The 26,534-nt window shown below is 50.8% G+C and overlaps 3 protein-coding genes across 3 annotated transcripts; 2 read left to right on the top strand and 1 right to left on the bottom strand.

Moving 5' to 3' along the window:
• The first annotated feature begins 155 nt into the window (after positions 1–155).
• Nlrx1 (NLR family member X1) lies at positions 156–15,289 on the top strand. Its single transcript, XM_041638700.1, has 10 exons — positions 156–388; positions 2,400–2,524; positions 3,037–3,106; positions 3,483–3,571; positions 4,065–4,684; positions 5,209–6,030; positions 10,541–11,136; positions 12,030–12,116; positions 13,195–13,446; positions 13,904–15,289. The coding sequence occupies exons 2-10, from the start codon at positions 2,455–2,457 to the stop codon at positions 14,223–14,225; spliced, it is 2,928 nt and encodes a 975-aa protein (XP_041494634.1). The 5' UTR covers positions 156–388; positions 2,400–2,454; the 3' UTR covers positions 14,226–15,289.
• Positions 15,290–16,449: 1,160 nt separating this feature from the next.
• On the top strand, positions 16,450–20,790 carry Pdzd3 (PDZ domain containing 3). Its single transcript, XM_041638637.1, has 11 exons — positions 16,450–16,465; positions 16,834–16,861; positions 16,992–17,065; positions 17,377–17,588; positions 17,850–18,039; positions 18,129–18,265; positions 18,462–18,666; positions 18,892–19,088; positions 19,175–19,381; positions 19,508–19,708; positions 19,923–20,790. Exons 1-11 carry the CDS (start codon positions 16,450–16,452, stop codon positions 19,950–19,952), a joined length of 1,497 nt encoding a protein of 498 aa, XP_041494571.1. The 3' UTR covers positions 19,953–20,790.
• Positions 20,791–21,306: 516 nt separating this feature from the next.
• Ccdc153 (coiled-coil domain containing 153) lies at positions 21,307–26,534 on the bottom strand. The gene is made up of 6 exons (XM_041638329.1): positions 26,465–26,534; positions 25,893–25,958; positions 24,664–24,783; positions 24,149–24,241; positions 22,271–22,401; positions 21,307–21,435 (listed from the first exon to the last, which is right to left on the bottom strand). The coding sequence occupies exons 1-6, from the start codon at positions 26,532–26,534 to the stop codon at positions 21,307–21,309; spliced, it is 609 nt and encodes a 202-aa protein (XP_041494263.1).

Raw genomic sequence — 26,534 nt, 5'->3', positions numbered from 1 at the left:
TTCTGCGCTTTCGGGCTTTCATCTGTAAAATGGGCGTTATCTACAAATTCAAACTGGGAGGTGGAGATGAGATCATCGGTTGGGCCTGACGCTTGGGAACCTGCAGGGGGCAGTAAGGGAACTCGGGTCCTAGGAGGGCCGGGTGGGGCCGGAGTCCTTCCCCGGTGCCGGTTCCTCGGGCCCCCTTCGGCTGGTCTCCGCTCTGTGCGCGTTTCGGTGCCCAGGCCGGGCGGGATGCCAGAGTGGGCCGGGCTGCGCGCTGGCTGACTCGCGGAGGCGGGCTAGGCGCGCCGTGCAGAGCGAGCCGGGGACGCTGGGAGCCAGCGGGAGACGCCGGCTTCCACCCCTCCGGGCCGTGGCGACGGGCACCAGGGCCTGAGCAGCCTGGGTAAAGGCCTAGCTGGCTGGATCGCTCCTCCGGTCCCCGCTTGGGCGGCTGCGATGGGCCGGGGAAGCAAGAGTTGGGCTGCTGGGTCGCGGGAGCGGGCAAGTGGCATTGGGAGTTTTGCCGGAGCTTGGGCGCTGACTGTGGGCCTGCTGGCAGCTTCACTTTACTCCCTGAAGCCAACTAGAAGTGGGAGAGCTGCTGGTGGGGGAGCTCTGCAACTTCTTGTTGCACCCCTACTTTTGATGAGTGTCATGACAACTGTTTGGTTAGATAGTTATCCTAAACCCTGCGTGTCTTATCTTGACTCTGGAGCTGATGCCGATCTTGAGATATGCCAGGTTTTCAGGTCCTTTCTCTAGGCCCCGTGACTCTGCCCCCAGCCTAATTAACAGCCTAGCCAGCTCCTGCTCTGGCTAGCCCTAGTTACTCAATTCAGCACTTCCCAAGTTTGCCCCCTCTTTCAGCCCCAGTGTCAGTGAGGAAGGCCACAACGGGATAGGATCACAGGCATACCAAATAGCAAGGGAGCCAGAAGATACCTGGGAAAGAGTACTTTCAGCAGAATCTTCGAAGTGTCTGGGATTCTGCTAAAGCAAAGTGTATGAACTGATTTAGGGAGGTGAGAGCAAGAATCCGGTAGTCATGGAGGATGAGCAGTGGGCTGGCGGCAAACCTAGGAAAATAGCTTGTGTGGGCCTGGGATTTGTAGCTGTAAAATAGCATAAATGTAGGGTGTTGGTTTCTGCAGGGAATGAGGGGTTGGAACAGGCCAAGAGTGTGAAGGCCTAGAGACCTTGAGAAAGTGGGGTCCTGTAAGACTTGGAAGGATCCGAATAAGTTCTAGGATGATGATGGGTTGACACACAGCAGTAGGCAGGGAGCATCTGGAAGACTGTCTCCACTCCTGAAGGGAAAGCCAGGAAATACAGTATGAGTCCAGGGTTTGGAGGAGCTCTTGCAGTAAGTAACCGACAAGGGGGCTGATGAGGCCAGGTTGGCCTGGGTGAAGTGTGAGCCCACGTCCTTAATCAAGCAGGAAGTTCATTCACACATTCATTCATTATTTATGCCAGCCTTAAAGGAGACTTACATAAAAGTCAGAAGATAGTGATAAAACCATTAAAACTCAGCTCAAATGACCTGATGGCTGGGGCACAAAGGCAGAAGGAAGTGAATAGTGATGACTGGGGGGAACCTGGGCTCAGAAGAGGAGCTGGACTTGAGCACAATACCCCTGTCTGAGCTTGCCTGCAGCCAAGCCAAATAAAACCTACCAGCAGCTGATAGGACTGGAAGTCTGGACAAAGGCAGCTGCGAAACCTCAGCGGGGAGGCAGGAGGTGGTAGGAGATGAAATGGAATCTTTCAGGCTGGGATTATCCTTGCTGAGGAGAGCTAGAAGCCAGGCCAGCCTTTCAAACATGCTGATATCTGAGGACGGGCGCAGCCTCCCTTGCGAGATGGCCCCTTCTTAGATGCTAGGGGTAAGGGTTGGAGAGGGAGTGTGTGTGTGTGTGTGTGTGTGTGAGAGAGAGAGAGAGAGAGAGAGAGAGAGAGAGAGAGAGGGAGGAGGTGTGAAGGGCCACCTGGTGGTGATAGCCATACATTCATTGTTTTGTCTTTCAGTTTGCATTATTGGTTGTTCTTAAATTTTTCTTTCTCTCTTTTTCTTTATTTCTTCTTCTCCCTCCTCCCCTTACTTTTTGCTTTTTCGAGACAATGTAGACCCGGCTGCCTTGGAACTCACTCTGTAGATCAAGCTGGCCTTGAACTCACAGAGATCCTCCTGCCTCTGCCTCCCTAGTGCTGGAATTAAAGGCGTGCGCCACCACCGCCTGGCAAGTTTTTCTTTTATACATTTAATCATTTGTTTATTGTGTGGGGTGTGTACAAAGGTCAGAGGACAACTTTCTGGAGTATTTCTCTCCTTCTATCCAGTGTTCCTGGGATTGGTAACAGGAGCCTTTACTCAGTGAGCCATCTTGCCAACCCCGTTCACACTATTCTTTTAGCAGGGGAACCAGAAAGAAGGCGGTTCTAATTGTTCCAGGCTCTGACTTTCCTAGGATGAGGTGGGGCTGCCATTTGCCCAGGACCTCTTGGGGCTCAGGTCTGGGAAGAACATCCCAGCTATCAGGTAAGCAGGAAACTCAGATTTGTTTTGACCCCTCCTTTCTGCTTTCAGGGTCCAGATGGTATTTCCAAAAAAGGAGGGATCCAGACACGAGGTGTGCTAGTCCTCGCTGTGTGATACTATAGCTGGTGTCCTTGGGCAGTCACCTCACCTCCCAGAGCCTCTTTTGCCCATCTTAAGACAAGGGTGCTGAGTGGGCCCCTTCTAACTGTATCAATCTGACTCCTCACCCAAGACGTTAGCTGCGTGTTGGCTGTGTACCAGACCGTGGATTAGGTTCTTGGTCTACAATTGTGAATAAAACCAGATGTGAGCCCTGTGCTCATGGAGGGGAAATGGATGATAATCAAATAATCATATGGCTAAATAGAAGATTATGTAATAACTGCTATTTAGAAATAGCACATGCTACTGTAAGAGCAAATCGGAGGGGATCTGATATCAGTGTTGGGGTGTGCATTAGTGGGGCGATGTGGATGGGATCTGCAGATGCCGCCTCTTTCTTCTCTCTGTAGATGAGCATATCTCCTTCCTGACCCACTGGAGTTGGCCCTTTAGAGGGGTGCATCCCCTTGGGCCCGCTAGGTGAGACCTGGGTGTGTTGTACCTCAGAGCACAGACGGACATAGCTAGCTCAGGCAATGGGAACGGTCGGAATGTGCTGTCGTAATCCCTTGGGAGAGAGGGTGGGCAGGTAGGGAGGCAACGTCCCGGGCATCTAGAGGAAGCTGGCTTAGATCGGTTATGTAGGTACACATAACACTGGGGAGTGGGATAAGGCTGGCTGAGGTCAGTCTATGTCCCGGGCAGGCAGCCATTAGGACTGGAGGCCAGGCCCTGATCCTAGGACAGGGTAAGAGTCAGGGTCTCAGCTTAGAAAGTGCAGTCTGGACTGGACTAAGCCTATGCCAGGGTTGAGCTCAGTTCTAAACTCCAGATCATTCCATGTCTTTGCTTGCAGGGCCTTTATCCGTCACCATGGAAACTCAGCAGACAGTGTTCCCCCACCAGGGAGGCATGGACAGCTGTTCAAGAGCATCTCAGCTACTGGTAAAGAAGGGGTGTGGACAGGAGAGGGCCTGGAAGGAGGGGGAGGATGAGAAAGGCCAGAGGATCTATTATTGTCATCTACTGGTGACCCCTCCCTCCCTCCCTGTCTTCTTCCCTCCTGTCGTCTGTGCTTCACTGGGCCTGTGCACATGGGCCATACACAAAGCACTTACAGAGACATCCTCTCCCTACCTTCAGCCAATCTCCGGTCCTGTAGCCAGGTTAAGACTATACAAAGAGAAAGTCAGGAAGCCAGTCAGCCCAGGCTCTGCGTAATTTATTCAGAGGCTCCCTATTTTCTGTCATGAGGCTTCTAAACCTTCCGAGTAATCTATTGGTTAAGGGAGTTCTGTGTGCCCATACGAAAATGGGTTCCTGTATCCCTGAGCTCTGTTTTGACTCCCTAACCTGACCTACAAGCACCCTGGCTTGCCCGAAGAACTAGCATCTTCAGTCGCTTGTTTTGACCCATACCCTTTGCTTTCTCATCCAGAAGCCATCCAAAGGCATCGCCGGAACCTCATGGAGTGGTTTAGCCGGTTGCCCAGAGAGGAGCGTCAGTTTGGACCGACCTTTGCTCTAGATACGGTCCATGTTGACCCTGTGATCCGCGAGAGCACCCCAGACGAGCTGCTTCGCCCATCCGCAGAGCTGGCCACAGGGCATCAACGAACCCAGGCTGGGCAGCCCCCACTGGTCCTGTCTCAGCTCTTTGACCCAGACGCCTGTGGGCGCCGCGTGCAGACAGTGGTGCTGTACGGGACCGTAGGTACCGGCAAGAGCACATTGGTACGCAAGATGGTCCTGGACTGGTGTTATGGAAGGCTGCCTGCCTTTGAGCTGCTCATCCCCTTTTCCTGTGAGGACTTGTCATCCCTGGGCTCCACCCCAGCTTCCTTGTGCCAACTTGTGACCCAGCGTTACACACCCCTGAAGGAGGTACTGCCCCTGATGACCGCTGCCGGATCCCGCCTGCTCTTTGTGCTCCATGGCCTGGAGCGTCTCAACCTTGACTTCCGGCTGGCAGGCACAGGGCTTTGTAATGACCCAGAGCAACCCGGGGCACCAGCTGCCATCATGGTCAACTTGCTCCGCAAATACATGCTTCCTGAGGTGGGTTGCCCTTTGCCACACTCTGCCACTGCTGCCCTTTAACCTGCTCCATAGGGAATTTTATGTTCTTGGTTTGCTGTGCAGGACAGTACTTAGGTTAGTTCACCCTTGGCCCCTCCACTTCCTAACTGTGTGAGCCTGAGCACATCATTTACCTTCCCAAACGTCTGTCCTTTCCTTGTTCTGTATGGGTTACGTGGGATACCATATATTAAGAGCTTAGCCCAGTGCCTGGGGCCATAGTAGATAATCAGTAATTAATATTGATACTTTTTCTGGAAAGGTTCTCATTGTGTAATTCTGGCTGGCCTGGCACTCACTGTCTATACTAGGCTGACCTTTGACTCACAGAGATCCACCTGTCTCTGCCTACTGAGTGCTGGGATGAAAGACATGTCACTGTGTACAGAGCTGTGAGTTATAATGTTGATAATTATGGTCCCCTTCATTATTGGACGGTCCATCTTTAGGGGCTTGAGCTATCAGGAAGTTTCTCTCATAACCTTTAACCCTATCCTTCTCAGGCCAGCATCCTGGTAACCACCCGGCCCTCGGCCATTGGCCGTATCCCTAGCAAGTATGTGGGCCGCTATGGTGAGATCTGTGGCTTCTCCGATACCAACCTGCAGAAGCTCTACTTCCAGCTTCGCCTTAACCAGCCCGATTGTGGATACGGTGCAGGGGGTGCAGGTGTCTCAGCCACACCAGCTCAGCGGGACAACCTGATTCAGATGCTATCCCGAAACCTGGAGGGGCACCACCAGATTGCCGCTGCCTGCTTCCTGCCCTCCTATTGCTGGCTTGTGTGTGCAACCTTGCACTTCCTGCATGCTCCTACACCTGCTGGCCAGACCCTCACAAGCATTTATACCAGCTTCCTGCGTCTGAACTTCAGTGGGGAAACACTGGACAGCACCCACCCCTCCAATTTATCCCTGATGGCCTATGCAGCCCGAACTATGGGAAAGTTGGCCTATGAGGGAGTGTCATGCCGGAAGACCTACTTCTCTGAAGAGGATGTCCGTGGTTGCCTGGAAGCTGGCATCAAGACAGAGGAAGAATTCCAGCTGCTGCAGATCTTCCGACGAGATGCCCTGAGGTTTTTTCTAGCCCCGTGTGTGGAACCAGGACACCTGGGTGCCTTTGTATTCACTGTGCCCGCCATGCAGGAATACCTGGCTGCCCTCTACATTGTACTGGGCTTACGCAAGACGGCCCTGCAGCGAGTGGGCAAAGAAGTGGTTGAGTTTGCGGGCCGTGTTGGGGAGGATGTCAGCCTGGTACTGGGCATCGTGGCCAAGCTGCTGCCCCTGCGGATTCTGCCTCTGCTATTCAACTTGCTCAAGGTAAAGATCCTTGCCCACAAAACACACACCAACACACACACATACACATCAACACAAACCCAACACACATCCAATACCACCCAATACACACCTACCAACACACACACACACACACACACACACACACTCCTTGCTCTTTCCTCCCAGGATTCCAGACTGCCTCATGATCTTCTGTATGTACTTCTTGCTCTTCTCCCAGTGGGGAGGGGCTGCCTCTTGTATACATGGGAATCTTCTGGAAATTTGATTTTTAGTGGAATTGAGGTCTAAGGAATGGGGAGAAAAAAGCCACAGTAAGGCTTGGGGAATAAGAGGGAAATTGAGGTTACAGGGACTTTTGAAACAATCCCATATGGATTCCTAACAAGGGTTTCTTTTCTCTTCCCTTCCTTCCTTCCTTCCTTCCTTCCTTCCTTCCTTTCTTCCTGCGGCTGGGAGGTCATGGCAGTCCAGTTTGCAGGCCCAGAAATGTCTTGTTTTTCTTTTCTTTCAGTGGTGCTGGAGATTGAACCCAGGGCCTTACAAGTGCTAGGCAGCATTTCCACCACTCAGCTACATCCTCAGTAACCCCAGGCCCAGAAACTCAATTGTGTCCCCTCCTTCAGAGGCGATTAAGCCCCAGGAGCAATGACTCATCCTAACTCAATCACGGAGACAGGTTTATAGAGCAGATGCCATTTATTCATCTGTACCAGGAGGATGAATGACATCGGTAATTGGTTTAGGACCGTCCACCCTGGCTGCCGGTTCACTCCAGAAACCAGCCAATAGGCCTGAGAGCGATGCCACAAGCCGGGCGGATATGGGATGTTCCTGGGGGGGATGGTGGGAGCCGGTCTTGCTGACGTCTGCCAGATGCTTCACTGCTTCTTCCTTTGTTTGCAAATCAGCCCTAGAGGTCTGGAGAGGAGACACTGCTCCAATCTCTGTCTATCTTGAAGACACTGGGCTGGAGAGATGGCTCAATGATGAAAATGCTCGCAGTGCGAGCATGAGGATTCAGTTTGGATCTCCAGAACCCATGCAAGTGCTGAATGGTTGTGGTGGACCGCACAGAATTCCACCTCCGAAGGCTGAGATACAGGGATCCCTAGAGCAAGCTGGACAGTGAGCACTCAGTCTGATTGAGAGACCCTGCCCCCCAAAACAAGGTGAAAGGGTGATTGAGGATGATTCCTGGGGTTAGTCTTGGGCTTCTTCATACACACCATGCAGTCTCACGCTCCTCTACACACACACACACACACACACACACACACAGCCTCACACTCCTCTACACACACACACACACACACACACACAGTCTCACCCTCCTCTACACACACACACACACACACAGTCTCACACTCTACACACACACACACACACACACAGTCTCACCCTCCTCTACACACACACACACACACACACACACACACAGAGTCTCACACTCTACACACACACACACACACAGCCTCACACTCCTCTACACACACACACACACACACAGTCTCACACTCTACACACACACACACACACACACAGTCTCACCCTCCTCTACACACACACACACACACAGAGTCTCACACTCTACACACACACACACACACACACACAGTCTCATCCTCCTCTACACACACACACACACACACAGTCTCACACTCTACACACACACACACACACACACACACAGTCTCACCCTCCTCTACACACACACACACAGAGTCTCACACTCTACACACACACACACACACACACACACACAGTCTCATCCTCCTCTACACACACACACACACACACACACACACACACACACACAGAGTTTCACACCCCTCCTCTTCTGAGCTGGGGGTTGGGCCCAGGACTCTCCACACCCCTGGCAATGCTCTATCACTGAACTGCATCCTCAGTCCTCTTCATGATGGTCCTATTGATTCATCTTCACACAATGATATTCTCTGGTCTTGTTCCCGGATCAAGATTGAGTACTGTCACTTCTGTGGCAAGAATCTCACATTTGGAAAATGAACAATAAACTGGGCAGTGGCACCACACACCTTTAATCCCAGCACTTGGGAGGCAGAGGTAGGCGGATCTCTGAGTTTGAGACCAGCATGGTCTATAGAGTGAGTTCCTGGACAGCCAGAGCTACACAGAGAAACCCTGTCTTGAAAAACCCCCACAAAGCAAAAAATAAAAAGAAAGAAAGAAAGAAAAGAAGAAGGAAGGAAGGAGGAAGGAAAATGATGAACAATAGTGGAGACTACCAAACAGCCTCATGTTTCTTTGCCAGCATGGGAGGTGATATAGCAACCCTCCCCACATGTCATTCATTTCTCTCCCAAATATTTCAGTACTTGCTGTGCACTGGGCAATGTGTTAGGTTTGTTGGAGAAATCAATTAATGACTTTGCAGGTTCCTGCCTTTTCTGATTTTTATAGACAAAACACAAAAGTCAACATGCCTACATAATGAAAGATGATAAATGCCTGTAAGAAAAGTTCTGATGGTCTAAGAGAGATTAACGGACCTGGTTTGAGCAGTCAGAAAAACCTTCTGGAAGAGCATTTAAACCGATTTCTGTAGGATTAGTCGAGAGGACAATTGGGGTGGGAGGAACTCTAGCAAGCAGCGTTATGGAGATGCTGAAAAAGGGGGAGCCTCCGCACTGTGGGGAGCCTCGGCACCAGCACCACACCGTGGGAGAGGGAGCAGGAGTGGAGGCTCAGGATGACAGCACTGAGGTTGGCAGGGACGATCACACAGGACCATGAATCAGCAGCAGCCACATCAATCATGGTTGCTGGGATGATCCGGATGATGACAGTGTTGATATATTCATAACACCCAGCCTACTCTCCAACAGCGTGGCTTAACATTCAGCCCCTTGCATCTGCTGTCTGTGTATGCATTCTGTTGCAGATTGCAAGTGTTTGAACGAGATATAGTGGCATGTGTTTGTGATCCTAGAACTTGGGAGGTGGAGGCAGGAGGATCAGTAATTCAAAGGCATCTTCAGCTATATAGAGATTCCAGGTCTAGCCTGGGACACAAGATCCCATCTCAAGAAGACAAGAAGAAGATGGGGAGGAGGAAGAGGAGGAAGAACAGGAGCAGGAGCAAGAAAATATTTGACTATCAGGGCCTAGTAGCACCTGCCTCTACTCCCAGTACCCTGGAAGCTAAATGAGGAGGACCTGGAGGTCAGGGCTAGTGTGGACTCCAACAGTAAGAGCCTGTCTTTGTTTTTTTGTTTGTTTTTTTTTAAATTAAGACTGTATTTCTCTGTGCAACCTTGGCATTGGAACTTGCTCTGTAGACCAGGCTGGCCTTGAATTCAGAGGCCCACCTGCCTTTGTCTTCTGAGTGCTGGGAGTAAAAGTGTGTGCCACCACCACCGGGCAAGAGCATGTCTTAAAAAAAAAAAAAAAGGCAGAAGAAACATTTGAAAAAAGATTGTAGAGCATTGGCGAGATGGCTCAGCCCTGGAGAGGACCTGAGTTCAGTTCCCAGAATCCATATAACTCCAGGTCTGGGAAGGCCAAGCCTCCTCTGGTCTCTTCAGGCATCTGCATTCATGTGCACGTACCTACGTGCATATATATAATTAAAAATAAAATGAATCCTTTAAAAAAATGCAAGGGATGGGTCGAGGCAGATGACTCCCTGGTTAAGAGTACTTGTTCTTGCAGAGGACCTGGGATCCATTTCCAGCTTGCAACCATCCATAATTGCAGTTCCAGAGGATCCAATGTCCTCTTCTGGCCTCCACAGGCAGTAGACATACACGTGGTGCAAAACAGACCTGCAGGCAAAACACTCATGCACATAAAATAAAAAATAAAACAATTTTAAAATGCAGCTGGGGACTGTGGCTCCACAATCAAGCATGTGCTTAACATGTGTGAAGCCCTGGCTCAATCCTCTGCCCGCACAAGAAGTACCTGTATTAAACATATATAGGTCTTTTTCAACACAATATAGTGCTGTTTATTTAGCATAAATAATTACCACATAATCATGCTATATTTAGCGTTTACAATGTGTTAAGTGTTATAAATAATCCAGAGATTATTTGATATAGTTAGGTGTGCATAGACTATATATAAATACTAGTTTTACATAAGGGGCTTGGGTATCCTGACACATCTAATATCCACGAGCTATCCAGAACTGACCCCCTGTGGAGGTACAACTGCAAGTATTCCTTCTTCCCCACCACCTCCTGGACTGGGAATTGAATGGGTGCTTGGGGAAAAGAAGAAGGTCCCTAATTTCTGGAGTGCATGAAACATGTGTTTGAGAGATGTCCCTAGAAAAGTCCATTTGGGGCCACATTATGAAAAGTTTCCTATTCCAGACTAAATGTTTGGAGTTTGCCTCCCAACCAGTAGGGAGCCATAGAGGGTGTCAGAGAAGGAGGAGTAGTGAGTTTGAGGGACGATCCCAAGGTTAGAACAGCTGGAGGGAGCTGATCGGATGTGTGGAATCCGTGGTTAACCCACACCCCCTCCCATGCTTCTTTTCCAGGTGTTTCCACGAGTGTTTGGGCGCATGGTGAGTAAGAGTCGGGAGGCGGTGGCGCAGGCCATGGTGCTGGAGATGTTCCGGGAGGAGGATTACTACAATGATGATGTGCTGGACCAGATGGGTGCCAGCATCCTGGGTGTGGAGGGCCCCCGGCGTCACCCAGACGAGCCCCCTGAGGATGAAGTCTTTGAGCTCTTTCCCATGTTCATGGGGGGACTTCTCTCGGCCCACAATCGGGCGGTGCTGGCTCAGCTTGGCTGCCCCATCAAGAACCTGGATGCCCTGGAGAACGCCCAGGCCATCAAGAAGAAACTGGGGAAGATGGGTAGGCAGGTACTGCCCCCCTCCGAGCTTCTGGACCATCTCTTCTTTCACTATGAGTTCCAGAACCAGCGCTTCTCAGCTGAGGTGCTCGGCTCCCTGCGCCAGCTCAATTTAGCAGGTGTGCGCATGACGCCGCTCAAGTGCACAGTGGTGGCCGCAGTACTGGGAAGTGGAAAGCATCTGCTGGATGAGGTGAACTTGGCTTCCTGCCAGCTCGATCCTGCTGGCCTACAGACTCTCATGCCTGTCTTCCTGCGGGCCAGGAAACTGGGGTGAGGACTAATCCTTAGGTGCATGAAGGGAAGAAGGGGTTGGATAAGTAGCTGGGCAGAGAAGGTGCTAGGGAGCCCAAAGGAATGAAGAAAGGCCAGGGGACGTGTATGAGTTTGCTTTCTGTTGCTATCACAACACCTAAGGCTAGGCCTAATCCCAGCATTTAAAAGACTGAGGCAGGAGGAGTACTGTGAGTTTGAGTTCAGCTTGAGCTACAATGGCTGGAGAGATAGTTCACTGACTGCTCTTCCAGAGGTCCTGAGTTCAATTGCCAGCAACCACATGGTGGCTCACAACCATCTGTAGTGGTATCTGATACCCTCGTCTGGAGAAGAGGTGTACATGCAGATAGAACACTCAGGCATACATAAAATAAATACATAAGTCTTAACAAAAGACTTTGTCTCAAGGAGGAGAGAGGAGTTTATAGTTTTGGAGGCTGAAAGGTTCATCTTCTCATGAAGACCCCCGAGGCTGCGTTTCAACATGGCAGAAGAACAGAGAAGGAAACAGCTGTGTGTGGAGAAGGCCAGGCACACGAAGGAGGCTTGCTGGACAACCACCCACCCTGGGTGGGAACCAGTGCCCTCCAAGTTCAGCCAATCTGCTCCACAAGCAGATCAACTACTTGATCCTCAAACCAGGCTCTGTCTCTCAAGGCCCTACCTTCCTGCAGTACTACCATAAACCTCCACTCATGGCCCTCGACAGAGCTGACTACAGCAGAGTGGGATGGAGAAGGTGTGGGCAGAGCGACAGGAGCAGCGTGAGGGAAGAAAGGTGTTGATGGCAGGAAGCAGGCTGGTGAGGGAGAGGCATGGTCCATAGGAGGACTCTGTGCTGAACGGCTTTTCCTGTCTCTCGCCTCCCCTCTGGCCACCTTCCCTTCCAGGTTGCAGCTCAATGGCCTGGGCCCCGAGGCCTGCAGGGACCTCCGAGACCTGCTGCTTCACAGCCAATGCCAGATCACCACTCTGCGGTGAGTGTCCTAATGGGGGCCTGGTGGGAGGCCTCGGACATGGTGAGCACCCTGCCCTGGCTCTAGAAAAGAGGTTGTCTGGGCCCTGGTTAGCTTCCTGCCCAGGTCCATTACAAGCAACAAAAAGGAGCAAGGTGGTAGCACATGCCTTTAACCCCAGCTCTCGGGAGGCAGAGACAGGCAGATCTCTGAGTTCAAAGCCAGCCTGTTCAACAGAACAAGTTCTTGCAGGGTCTACAGGACAGTCAGGACTCTGTCCCTCAAAAAGAAAGAGTAATATAAAGAAAGGAGCAAGGAAGACACCAGGAGTGGGTGTTGAGAAAGCCTTTCTCCTGGCTAATATTAGCCTCGGGGACAGGAAAGCTGCAGTAATTCCTGGGCCAGTTGCCTGGCAACAGAGTCACTGTTCCCTGCAGACTCACCATCCCGCTGGATACTCTCTAGTTGCTTCCAAGTTGTTGGCTGATTTCCTAGGAGCCCAGATGCCTGGGGGTCCTGGTTCCTGATTAGAATCAGGAGAGGTGGGCAAGGAAGAAGAAAGGCTGGCTGAAGGGGACCCCTGGTGAGCTGGCTCAGAGGGTAGAAGTGGCTGCTGCCAAGCCTGACAAACTGAGTTTAATTCCCAGGACCCACAAGTTGCTTGGAAGGAAAGAACCAGTTCTTGCAAGCTGTTCTCTGGCCTCCATAGCCTCCTCCCTCACTTCACCCTCACACAGGCAAACATGCACCATTAAATGTGGTTTTTAATGGGGGGGGGGGACAGAAAGATGATGGAATTAGATACATGGAAGACCAAAGGCTGGGGAGGCAGTAAAGGAAGGTGTAAGAAGGGCACTAATAAGGAAAGAAGAGGGGAGGAAGTCAGGAAGCAAGAGAAATAGAAAGGAGGGGGAAGGGAAGCCTGCTTCCCCTCACTCCCCCTCCTGGGTAGGGGCCATTCCTCATTTCACCGCCCCTTCTTCAGGGCCCCATTTCTGCGTCTCCAACCCACATGTGCCCCCCTTTGGCCAAAGTCCTAACACCCACCTTGAGTATCTACAATGCTTTACCCCCACCCTTGCCTTGCTTGTGGCCGTAGGCTGTCCAACAACCCACTGACAGCAGCAGGGGTTGCCTTACTGATGGAGGGGCTAGCGGGAAACACCTCGCTGACACACCTGTCCCTGCTACACACGGACCTCAGAGATGAGGGGCTGGAGCTGCTGGCTGCCCAACTGGACCGCAACAGGCAACTGCAGGAACTGAACGTGGCCTACAACGGTGCTGGGGACGCAGCAGCTCTGGCCTTGGCAAAGGCCGCTAGGGAGCACCCATCTCTGGAGCTGCTGCAGTAAGTCTTGGCTGGTCTCCTGCCCCCAGACCCCAACCCCGCTTTCCCTTCTCCTCACTATGTTCTTCCTACCCAGGGAGTGCTCCGAACCCAAGCCTGCCATCTGTGTTACCTTTCTTATCCTGGTTTACCCAGTGCCAAGCCAGTCCTCTGATTCCCTACCACCATTTCTCCCAGGGACTGCTGTCGCTGGTCACACTTAATGTTTCCATCGGTTTCTACCTCTGTCTCTGGCTTACTGAAGATTCTTTTTGTGATGCTAGGGAGTGAACCTAGGGATTTGTGCACACTAAGCACTCTACCACCTAAACTAAGTCCTCAGCTCTTGTTGCAGATGCTTGGCCCCTCCCACTTGCCAGCCTGAAGGGAATTATAAGGCTTCCTGGTTCTGTCTCTATCCACCTTGGGCCTTCTCAAAACCCCGATGAATGACATCCTTCCAACTCTTTCCCACCAGCCTCTACTTCAATGAGCTGAGTTCAGAGGGTCGCCAGGTCCTGCGGGACTTGGGGGGCTCGGGCGAAGGTGGTGCCCGGGTTGTGGCCTCGCTGACAGAAGGAGCGGCGGTGTCTGAGTACTGGTCAGTGATCCTTAGTGAAGTTCAGCGCAACCTCAACAGCTGGGACCCGGCCCGAGTCCAGAGCCATCTCAAGCTATTGCTTCGGGATCTGGAAGACAGTCGGGGCGCCACCCTTAATCCTTGGCGCAAGGCTCAGCTGCTTCGAGTGGAAGGCGAGGTCAAGACCCTTCTGGAGCAGCTGGGAGACTCTGGATGCTGAAACAGTGACAGCTGTGACCTAGCTGTGGGACCACTGGACCCAAACCCTTCCCTCTGTGGCTTCCTGGCATGCACAACTCCTTCCAGAAAGATCTGCAGTTAAAGCAATAGATACAACTGTGCTGCCCCAACTCACAGATCCAGCCAGGACCCCAAGCTAGACTTCCCATGGTCAAAGGTCAAATGTGGTGAACTGATGCTTGGTCTTGGATATCGAGCATGTCACTTTTTTTTTTTTTAACAGAGTTTCTCTGTGTAAAGTCCTGGCTATCCAGAACTGCTTGGTAGACCAGGCTGGCCTCGAACTCACTTAGATCCTCCTGCCTCTGCCTCCCAAGCGCTGGGATTAAAGGTGTGCGCCACCACCGACCAGCGTCACTGCTTCTTTTTTCTAGAAGGACTAAGAAGAATATGACACACGAGTGGCCAAATTGCCCTGTGTCCCCACCATCGATCTTGTCTCTCCTTCCTCTGATTGTGTTACCAAGAGGCACACCTCTCATGTTTGCTATGCTGGGGGATCCCAGCTGTACTAGAAGACTTCCCATTCCTGCCTTATGCTCACTTCTGGACACAAAATGCCCTCACACTGGTGCTTTTTCCAGCCTTGTGTCCCCTGAACAACATAGGTATCGACGGCTCCAAGTCCACTAGGGATAAGTGTGCTCACCTTGCTGCTATTAAAAAACTGTGTGTCTTCCACTCCCTGTGATCCCCTGTTCCTTGCCAAGAAAAGGTTAGTCTGGTTTACCTTCTATTAAGTTCCTGGCCTCTAGACTCAGAGGCAGTAGTATTGATGGAGTTTAAGTACTGATGCCTGGGCTCTGGCAGCCCTAACAAGCTGAGCTCTGCCACTAATCTTCAATAAACTATTTAAAAAGAGAATACTGAGAAAATAGAGAAAGGCCGGAGAGAAGGTTCAGCAGGTTGAGAACTCTTGCTGCCCCTCGAGAGGGCAGGAGTTGCATTCCCAGCCACCACATGGTGGGGGAGCTCACAACCGCTTGTAACTCCAGCTGCAGAGAATCCAACACCCTCTCCTGGCCTCTGGGTGACCCTCTCACTTTCTCTCTCCCTCTCACACCACACACACACACACACACACACACACACACACACACACAAATAATTTTTTTTTTTGAGACAGGGTTTCTTTGTGTATCCCTGGCTGGCTTGGAATTCAACTCCATAGACCAGACTGATCTCAATTAGAGATTTATCTGCCTCTGTCTCCCCAGTGCTGGGATTAAAGGCATGAGCCACTACCTCCTGGCTATAAATACATATATTTAATTTAGAAAAGTGGCCAGGCAGTGGTGGTGCACACCTTTAAACCCAGCACTCAGGAGGCAGAGGCAGGTGGATATCTGTGAGTTCAAGGCTAGCCAGGTCCTCAGAGCTAGTTCCAGCACAGTCACAGCTATTACACAGAGAAACCCTGTCTCAAAAGAACGAAACAAACAAAGAATCTTAGAAAAGTGGAGAAAGGAGATTTCTCTCAGGTGGCCACGTCAGGAAGAGGAACAAATAAAGAGGTCCAAGGGACACCTCCTCCACCCCTTAACTCACCTTTCAGGATCCTGACCTGGAATTTAGGTTCAAATACAGTGAGAATAAGAGGTTTGTGTACAAAACAGTCATGTCAGGCTGTGATCTCCAACCACAATAAACAACTCTACTCCAGTTTGTCCTGCGGGGTGGTTTGACAAATTGTCAGAACTGTGTGATAAGTTCTGGCTGGCATCAGGGAGGGCTTTGTCTTTTTCTCTTTCCTCAGCTTCAGAATCCTGGAGAAATTCCAGTTCTTTGGGATCCACTGTTTGAATAGCCTGATAGCCAAAGGGAGAGGCACCAATACCTTTAGATAATTTTGTTGCTGGAGGGGCTGCGTGTAAGACCCTGGGCCTTAGCATTCCTATCGCCCTTTTTGTTTTTACTGCCCCCAGCTTGGAATTTCAATGACCAGTGAGCTACTATTTTTCTGGGCATAAGAACAGCTGGGTCAGTTAGAGGCTCGGTCGAGAAAGGTAGGGCCCAGGACTGAGGGCAGAAGAAACGTAGACACACACTTTCCAGAGAATAAGTCCCTTTGCTGTTAACCATTACCCCATTGCTTCCTTGCAGTGTCTTCAAGGAGGCGTGACTCAGGAGGGGGCAGGTGGGAGGGTCAGCTGGTTATAATGAACCTTGTCCCTACTCTTAAGTCCTGGGTCACTGATCCAACTATGGAGGCAACTGCAGGTAGGAGGGGAGATACCCTTGAAAGGGGACTCTGGGGCAGCGGCAGAGGGCACAGATTTGGAATCTTTGGGTCTAGGACACACTTGGTATTGGGGTTTGTAGCTCTGAGGCAAACAGACAGAACGAAAGAGGAATGAAGTGAGCGTGTGTGCCTACCTTCCTGGTCCACACCCTGTGCTGATAGGCTTAGATTTATGTGCCAAAGAACTGGGAAGAGAAATAAAGGAGAATCAACAGCCCTGTGTGTGAAGATAGCGGAGCAGAATGAGAGGGTTTGGGGGTTCTCCTAAGCCCTTTCAGGTTCTTGTCATGGAAGTCCCATCCTGGGGAGGAATGTGTCTCTACTCTTACTCCTCTTTGTCCAGCAGATCTTCGAGACACGGCCATGTTAACTCTGTAAGTAGTGTGAGGGTTGAAGAAGAATTGGAGGGGGAGTGTCTCAATTGTCCATCAGCACCTCCAGTAGGACCTGGGACCCCAGTCCAGCTACACACTTCTCTTACGTGCCTCTTCTGCCTCCTTACAGGAAGTTTAAATTTAATCCAAGGCTGGGCATTGACAATCCTGTCCTCTCCCTGGCTGAAGACCAGGCTCAGTCTGGTAACCTCCTCACCCCTGGCAACGATTACCTTTCCCTAGAGACATTACAGTGCCACACAGCCTCCTGTCTCCTTGGTAACCGCTAGCTGACTCCCTCTGATATCAGCAACTGAGCGGAGGTAGAGGGGGCAGCTCTCCCTTGGCTTTAGTCACCTGGCCCATGCAGCGTCCATTCAGCTATAAAGTCCAGGCTTTCCCTGGCTGGAAGCTGCCCAGTCCTGACAGGAGGCAGAGGCTACCAGTCATTTGATGGTCCTGTCCTTGAACTGTGCCCCCCTCCTTTCTGGCTACCTACCCACCTCCTCCTCCAGATCCCTGGAACCTGCAACGGCCTCGCTTCTGTCTGCTGAGCAGAGAGGAGCAGAAGAACTTTGGGTTCCATCTGCTGTACCAACTGGGCAAGACTGACCATGTGGTGTACAGGGTGGATCCAGGCTCCTCTGCCCAGCGCCACGGTCTCCGGGAAGGAGACCGGATCCTAGCGGTGAACAATAACATTGTGGACCATGAGGACTACGCCATGGTGAGGCTGGCCCGGGACTCCTTGTGGAACGAAGGAACATTCCATAGCACTTCTGAGAGGAAGAGGAGTCTGACATTTGCCTGGGCACTCTAATGCATGGGCCAAGCCTCACTCCTAGACCCCATGACTTAGAGGTGCCCAACTAGAAAGATTTGATAAAGGCACCTACAGAGCTGGTTTCTACAGTGAAAATACAAGTTCTAATGGGTCCTGGGATTTCACCAGGGGGCGAACCTCTCTCACTCCCGTGTCCTTTCATAGGTAGTGCGCCACATCCGGGCTAGCGGTCCCCGGGTATTGCTGACAGTCTTGGCACAGCACGTGCATGACGTGGTGCGCGCTCAGCAGGGGAGCGATGCCTTCCTTTGTCCTACCCTAGGATCGGCAGTCAGGCCCCGGTTGTGCCATGTAGTAAAAGATGAAGGTGGCTTTGGCTTCAGCATCACCCATGGTGAGCTTAAAGCCCGAGATGGGACAGTCAGGGATGGGAAACCCAGCCTCTGCATACAGCAGGCTGGAAGTTCCTTTGTCCGCCTTTAGGATGTCGGGGTTCTTTCTGGCTGGTTCTCAGTTCTGGAGGAGCCGCTGAGAGGGCAGGGGTGCCCCCTGGGGCCCGGCTGCTGGAAGTGAATGGGGTCAGTGTGGAGAAGTTCACTTCCAGCCAGCTCAGTAGGAAGGTAGGGCTTCCTGCAATGGCTTTCTATCTGAACCCCACCTCCTGACCTGAGGGTCGGTCTGTCACCCCTCTTTTATTCTCTATAGTTTGTGAGAGGCCCGTCCTCATCCTTGGGTGTGGGAGGGGGTGCTGAGGGGATCTGCCTCTCCATCCCCATGCTGATGGCCAGTGCTTAAACTCTTGCTGGGTCCCCACAGCTTTGGCAGAGTGGCGATCAGGTGACTCTGCTGGTGGCAGCGCCGGAGGTTGAGGAACGGTGTCGTCAACTGGGAATGCCTCTCGCTGCACCCCTGGCAGAGGGCTGGGCACTGCCCGCCAAGCCCCGGTGTCTAAACATAGAGAAAGGGCCTCAAGGCTTTGGCTTTCTGCTGCGTGAGGAGAAGGGCCTGGACGGTTGCCTCGGTGAGTGGCAGCCCCAGGGGTGGGTAGGAACTGGGCCTTAGGATGATCATACATACCCAATTGCACACTTCTCAGTGATCAAGAGAGGTGCCCCAGTCTGAGCCACAGCCCTTGGGCATCCTCTCATGTACTATGGGGTTAGTCCCTGGGAGAGCATGGGGGTGAGTCAGGGAGGAGCAGGGATATGTCCATGTCACATATGTCTAGCATATGTCTATGTCCTAGGGCAGTTCTTATGGGAGGTGGACCCAGGACTGCCAGCTGACAAGGCTGGCATGAAGGCTGGGGACCGCCTGGTGGCTGTGGCTGGGGAAAGCGTGGATGGGCTGTGCCATGAGGAGACAGTGTCCAGGATCCGAGCGCAGGGCTCTCGCATCTCCCTCATTGTCGTCGATCCTGAGGCTGACCGCTTCTTCAACATGGTGCGCAAGTGACAGGGTTAGGGGGCAGGTGGGAATGGAGCAAGGCTCAAGTGCCACAGGTTTGCTCTGTCTGCCCCCCACCCCAGGTACGGCTGTCTCCCCTCCTCTTCTTGGAGAACACAGAGAATGCTGCCTCCCCTCTGGCAGAAACCAAGGACTTCGCAGCTGAAGACACAGTTGAGCCTTCTAGCCCTGTTGGTTCCCGCCAATGCTTCTTGTACCCTGGGCCCGGAGGTGGCTATGGATTTAAGCTCTGCTGTGTGGCCAGTAGGCCTTGTCTCTTCATTTCCCAGGTGACTGATGTCCCATGCGCCTTGGAATCTTTCCATCGTCTATCACCTACCTTCCTCTGCCTGCCTGCATGCCCAGCCTTAGAACACATGACAAATGCTTCCGTGTGTTCCCCCGTACACTGCCAGGTGACCCCAGGAGGCTCAGCTGCCCAAGCAGGGCTGCAAATGGGAGATGCAGTTTTGGAGGTGAATGGATATCCTGTGGGTTCAGACAACGACCCGAATAGGCTTCAGCAACTGACTGAGGCTGAGCCACCCCTCTGCTTGAAGCTGGCAGCTAGGGATCCGCAGGACTTGGAAGCCTGGATCTCCTCAGAGTCCGGAAAGGTGAAATCAAAGAGACAGATGGAACTATGAGAAGGGCAGAGAGGAGGGTTGCTGGGTAGAGCTGAGAGGGGTATGCAAGAGGGAACTGTAGGTCATAGGAGGTGGGACACAAGGATCCTGAAGCAAGTCCCATTCCTGAGCCGTCCGAGCATTTTGGGGTAGGAAAATAAACTCTTCCGGTCCCAGACTGACTCTGTCCTTCCTTTTTGTGTAGGACTGGACCCTGCCTTCAGAGCTGCTATAGGATACCCCTGCTTGGCACAGATTTGCCTAGTGGCTTTCCTACCCTTGCTCTGCACCCTGAGGTGGCAGAAGCCAGGAATGGTCTCTCCAAACAGGAGCTGGAGGATTCAGATACCACGGATCGCAGGACTTCCAGGGTCTTCTTCCATTCTCGTGAGCCTACCTCCAGCGAGGGGTGTAGGCAGAGACCTCAGGCAGGCTCATGAGGGAGCCCAAGTCTCCACAGGATGTTATGGAGAAGTTTTGAGGACCTGTGCTGCAAATATGAATTTCTGCTCAAGAAAGTGATGCTGTGGAGCCTTTTAGCATCAAAGCCACCGAGAACTCAGGCTAGCTATGATTCTAGGGTTATACGGCACGAGGATTTGGAGATCAGCCATATTTTCCTTCTGTGGACACCTTAGAAACTTGGGAGTTGGTTCCTGGCCACTGGAATGTCCTGTTACTGTCTTTCCCAGTGGGCTGGTGAGATGGCTCAGTTGGTAAAGGGGCTTGATGCCAAGCCTGACAACCTGAGTTCGATCCCCAGAACCCCATGGTAGAAGGAGAGAACCATTTCCAGGAAGTTGTCCTCGAGCCTCCAGATGAGCACCTTAGTATGCCACTGTCAAAATAAATAAGTAAATATATATATATGCACACTTATGCAGTCTTTCCATATAAATCTGGCTTTGTGTTTTTGTTGGTGAGGATAAACCAAGGTAGTTTAAAGGAACCAAAAGTGTTCCAAGCCTAAGGGAATGGGATCTAGTTAGTTTCTATAGGAGAGGCTTTAGAACTCTGTCCATTTCTTTTTCTTTCTTTTTTCTTTTGTTCTTTCTTTCTTTCCTTTTTTTTTTTTTTTTGAGACAAGCTTTCTCTGTGAAACAGTCCTGGCTATCCTGGAACTCACTCTGTAGACCAGGCTGGCCTCAAACTCACAGAGACCCACCTGCTTCTTTCTCCCAAGTAGGGATTAAAGGTATGCACCACCACACAGCCTTTTTTTAAAAAAAAATAAAATAAAAGATTTATTTATGTATTTTATGTATATGGATACTTTGTCTGCACGTACATCTGCATACCAGAAGAGGGCATAAGACAGTTGTGAGCTGTTATGTGGGTGCTGGGAATTGAACTCAGGACCTTCAGAAGAGCAGTGAGTGCTCTTAACTACTGAGCCATCTCTTCAGCCTCCTAGAGGATTGTTCATTTTTTATCACTTAGTGTTTAGGGCAGTGGGGCAATGGGTTAACCCAGAACACAGGTGTCCCCACGAGAGTCATTCCTCAATGGTATAGGCCACAATCCAGTTCTGTTGAATTCTACATCAAGTCGCTTTATTTCTAGGCCTCAGAGATTAGAGGCCAATGGCCTCAAAGATCCAGGGGGTTGAGACCAAACTGACGTAGCTGCTCCTTGTGCTTGGTGTGGAGTCTCAGCGCAGCTGCATCCCACTGAGGCTTGACAGCTCTCAGCTTGGCCAAGAGACAGTCCAGGCTGCCCTGTGAACGCCCAGCTTTCATTCCCAGGAAGTGAGGGAAGGGTGAAAGTTGCCTAGCTTGGTAATAGTTCTTTGCCAATGGCTTCCTTTCCCTTCCTCCCTTCCTCCCTTCCTTCCTTTCTTCCTTCTGTAAGATACCCTTGCTTTGTAGACCAGGATGACTTTGAACTCAGAATTATCCTGCCTCAGGTTCCCAAGCACTGGACTGCAAGCATGAACGATCATGCTTAGCTTCCCATTGTTCTCTCTCTCCCACTCTCTCTCTTTTCAACACCCAGGATTGAACCTAAGGCTCAATCCTAGGCAAGTACCCTGTCCACTAAGCTGTCCATCAGTCCCTCTTTTCACTTTTTATTTTGAGATAGAGTCTTACTACACTGCCTAGGCTGACTTTGAACTCAGTACCTAGGTTGGCCTTGAACCTATGATCCTCCTGCCTCAGTCTCCTACACAGTGCCACTCCTTTCCTTCCCTGCTCTTTGTCCCCACTCCTCTTCCTATTTCCCTCCTCCCACCTCTGTGCAGCTATTGAACCCACGGCTGTGCACACCAGTGACCTATACCTGCAGTTCCTGATTATTTTGAGTCTAGGTCTCACTATGTATCAGCAACATAGCACGTTGTAGCTAATGTTGACCTGGAACTCAAAATCTTTCTGTCTTAGCCACCCAAGTACTGGAATTATAAATCACTGGCTCTGTCAATGGTTGTATCTTCTGATTGCCCTTAGAATAGAGCATGGCTCCTTTAGGTTGTGGGTCATCACACTAGTCGGGGCCATAGGATTGGAGGGTTTTGGGATACTGAGAAGATGGCCTCCAGGGAGTGGTACTTACATGCAAAATTTCCTCATACTTGGCCTCCATGTTTGCCACGTGGGCACGAAGCTGAGCCAGGGTTTCACCTTGTTCTCTGAGGGCTTTCTCAGCCTCTTCCCTTGCTGTCTTAGCCTCCCTTTGGCATGTTTCTATGGAGCAGGACAGAAAGATAAAAAAGACAGGATGGTGACACTATACCAAGATCCAAAGGTACCTAAAAGGGTACCTCGACAAAGGTCATTACAGACTTCCGGGATCATCAACCTTCCTGAGGTCACTGTAAGGACTCACTGAGGGAGGGCAGAATGAGTAGAGGTTTTGAGATAGGAGATGGGTCCAAAGTCTGGTGGTTGTCACATATACAGCATGGGACAAGTATCTCTGGGTCTCCATGTCTTAAATGTTTGACTTTGTTTTGTTTAAGACAGACTCTTATGTAGCCCAGGCTGGCCTTAAACTCTCCGTGTAGTCAAGGACAACCTTGAACTCCAGATCTTCTTCCCTCTGTTTCCCAGGGTTGGAATTATAGACTTGTACCAACTAACATGGTTCAGTTTCATTATCTTTATAAATATTTTTATTTATTTTTAATTTTATATTTTGGTTTTAGAAATAATATTATTTTGCCCCCACCCCATGTGTATATGTATGCATGTGCCTGTGGAGGACAGAAGAGGGTATGGGATTGGATCCTCTGAAACTGGAAGTATAATGGTTGTGAGTCACCACGTGGGTTCTGGGAATCAAAGTCAGGCCCTCAGGAAGAGCAGCCAGTGTTCATGACCATTGAGCTCTCTCTCTAGCCCCTTCTTTATCTTTGGAGGGAAAATGATATTTGCTCCTCCTGTTTGCTGTGAACCCTTAAATGTGAAAATGCATGACAAAACACCTAATATAGGAGGTGTTCAATAAATGTTGAATTTTAATTTGAAAAAAAGGCTGGAGTTGGAATTTGTGGCCTGTCTAAGCAGCTCTTGAACATTTACAGTGGCACTGAGATATTTCAGGTGTTATAACTCGCACCTGCAGTCCTTCCTCTCCTGAGACAGAGGCTGGAAGATCACTGTGAGTTCAAGGCCACCTCAGGAGGGGACTGGAACAATGGCTCAACAGTTAAGAGCACTGGCTGCTGCTCTAGCAGAGGTTTCCATTTCCAGCACCCACATGGTGGCTCAGAATCATCTTTAACTCCAGTTCCAGGGGATCTGATGCCCTCTTCTGACCTCTGTTTTCTCATCTGATTGGTAAATTCACTGATTTAACAAGTAGTAATTTAAGGCCTTTTATAAGGTGTTCAGCTTTGAAGACACTGAATTAAATTAAAGCTATTGTTTTCTGTAGTTTGGTTGTAAAAGCCAGCTAAACTATTAAATGCATTTTGCTTAGGACAGAAAAGGCAGTGAAGGGGGGTAGCTGCTGGACCTGGAGAGATTAGACAAAGGGGAGATGGGGTGAGAGTCCTACTTTTCCTTTACCTCTATCTTAGAGAGTTTTTTAAGTTTTTCTCTTTTTTTAGAGTTATTTAATGTGTGTGAGTGCTTTGCCTGCGTGTATACACGTACACCATGAGGGTGCCTGTGAAAGAAAGAAGAGGACATTAGATGCCCTGGGGTTGGGATTACAGATGGTTGTGAGCCCCTGTGAGGGTGCTGGTTCAGGTTCTCTGTAAGAGTGCTCTTAACAGCTGAGTCAACTCTCCTAGAGGCCAAATCCAGCCCCTAACATAGAGGTCTATGTCACCGAACTCTGTTCAGAGGAAAGTTGGGGTGAAGGTGACCCTAGTTAAAATTCAACCAGCAGACTGTAGACCTCCGGAGAAGGACTTTCTAAGTCCACTCTCCCATGCCAGGTCTTGTTAGGGAGCCTAGGAAAGAAAGGGTGAGCGATGTGGACTACCTAGCTGTTTCTGCCGACTTCTCACTTCCTCTTCCAGATGCTTGCTTCGGGTTCTCAACTCCTCTTGCAGGGCCCGACGTTGGCGGTTCATCTCTGAAGAGGAGCCACAGGGATGGAGGTGTGAAGAAGGAAATGAGGTTGCGTATGGAGAAAAGTCTCTGTCAAGGAACAGAACTGAGAAACTTGGGAGACCTTGAAACCAGCTCTCACCCCACACCAGTGTAAGAGGGACCCTGGCTCTTCTTCCCGGTCACTCCCAAAGGTAAAGATAAAGAGCTATGGGCTACATTCTGTTTCACACATTTATCAAGTGTGCGGCATCATTCTAGGGTGTGGTGATCCATGTTCTGCCAGGGACACGTCTTTGGTTCTTAGGACCCTGCCTACACAGGGACTGGAGCTACTAGGTATGGCAGTTAGGATTCCTCTTCATTTCCCTTCCTTAAATTCCCCGACTTTCTTGGTTGTCCTCTTCGATGCCCCTGTTTCCTGCCCCCTGGCCAGTCAAATCATACCTGCATATACAGCCTTCCCTTCGCTTTGGGCCCTTTCCAGTTCAGCTTCCAGCTCTTGCAACCTCTGCTTCAGCCTGTCTTCAGAAGCCTTGGCTCTGCGAGTCTCATCCCTCTGTAGTGCTATGAACAGCAACAGAGCCATGCTCAGGGCTGATTGTGGGTCCCACAGAATCAATCACCATAGCCCCCATGAGCTATGTTTACCTCTGGGAACTTGGTGACAGGTGTTAATTTCTTATTCTCTTTATTAGTTGCATCCCACCAAACCCATAGGGTTTTCATTCCTTAGGAGTCAACATTCCCTCCACGTTCTGGCTACTAAAAGACCATGGCTTCCCTGAGCTGTGGATTAGCTCCATGGTAGAACACTCGCCTATCACGTATGAGGTAGTGGTTCCATTCCCAGTGTGGGGGAAGGGGAGAATAGCTTCTTTCATTGGTCTTCACTGCCTTGCCTTTCCTCACAATCTTTGCCAGCACGTAATGGCTAGCTTGCTTTAGCTCTGCACATAGCTCAAACCGCCAGTTCTCCAAGAACCAAGAAATGCCCCACGTGCCATGTGTTGGGTGGCTAATTTATTGTCAACTTGACATAAGCTAGAGTCATCAAAGAGGGAGCTTCAACTGAGAAAATGCTTCCATTAGATCAGGCTGTAGACAAGCCTTTAGGGCATCTTCTTCTTCTTCTTCTTCTTTCTTTTTTCTTTTTTTTTTTTTTTGATTTTTCGAGACAGGGTTTCTCCATAGCTTTTGGTTCCTGTCCTGGAACTAGCTCTTGTAGACCAGGCTGGCCTCAAACTCACAGAGATCTGCCTGCCTCTGCCTCCCGAGTGCTGGGATTAAAGGCGTGCGCCACCACTGCCCGGTTTAGGGCATCTTCTTAATTAGTGATTAATGGGGGGCTGCCCACTGTGGCTGGTGCCACCCCTAGGCTGGTAGTCCTGGGTTCTATAATTCCTGGGTTCTATACAGCAGGCTGAATAAACCATGTGAAACAAGCTAGTAAGCAGCACCCCTCCATGGTCTCTGCATCACCTCCTGCCTCTAGGATCTTGCCCTGTTTGAGTTCCTATCCTGACTTCCTTCGATATTAAACAGTGGTTTGAAAACTAAGCCAAATAAACTTTTTCCTCCCCAAGTTGGTCTGGTCATGGTGCTTCATCACAGCGATGATAACCCTGACTAGGACATGCTATCTCTGCTGTCTCCTGAGACTTTGAACTTCTTACCTAGGTGATCCTGGAGCAGCTCCTTCTCCAGCAGCACCAGCCTGTGCTTGGCCTCAGCCCCTGCATCTGTCTTGGCAAGATGATAGTCTTAGGTTATCCTGATCCTGGTCCCACCCCATCTTCCTCCCACACCTGAACTTCCTGCGTGATGGAGGAAGGTCGCAGGATGAGGGACGCCCAGTGGCAAAATCTGACAAAGTCACAGCTGACCCTTTGCTCCCGTGTGCATGGCAGGTGCTCAAAACGTGGTGAAGGCAAAGAGCTAGAAGGGGCTTCAGGAGGACTTTGGGAGGAAGGCGTTCTCCAGTTCCTCAGTCCTGTGGAATCTGGACTCGAGGCTCTGAAGAGGAGGGCAAGAAAGCTTCGCCCCAGCCAAGTGAGGTGGCAATGCCTGTAAGCCTGGCATTAAGAACACTGGGCAAAGGATATGTTTGAGGCTGGCCTGGGTCCCATAGTGACCCTGTATCAAAAGGACAACAGACAAAATCAAAACGAAGCCACTTCATCTTGTTGCCCAGAGGACTGGATTCCTCCTGAGGACCTTTGTGTCCTGGACACACACCGTGACTCACCAGGACTTGAGTTTTTTTTCTTCTCCTGTGCCCCAGTTTTTCTTCCCTTTCCTTTGGTTTTAGGCGGCAT

Source organism: Microtus oregoni, unplaced genomic scaffold (assembly GCF_018167655.1).
Source record: "Microtus oregoni isolate MIOR12 unplaced genomic scaffold, Mior012 000055F_ref0000237, whole genome shotgun sequence".
Lineage (NCBI taxonomy): Eukaryota > Metazoa > Chordata > Mammalia > Rodentia > Cricetidae > Microtus > Microtus oregoni.
This window is presented reverse-complemented; position numbering and strand designations above follow the sequence as displayed.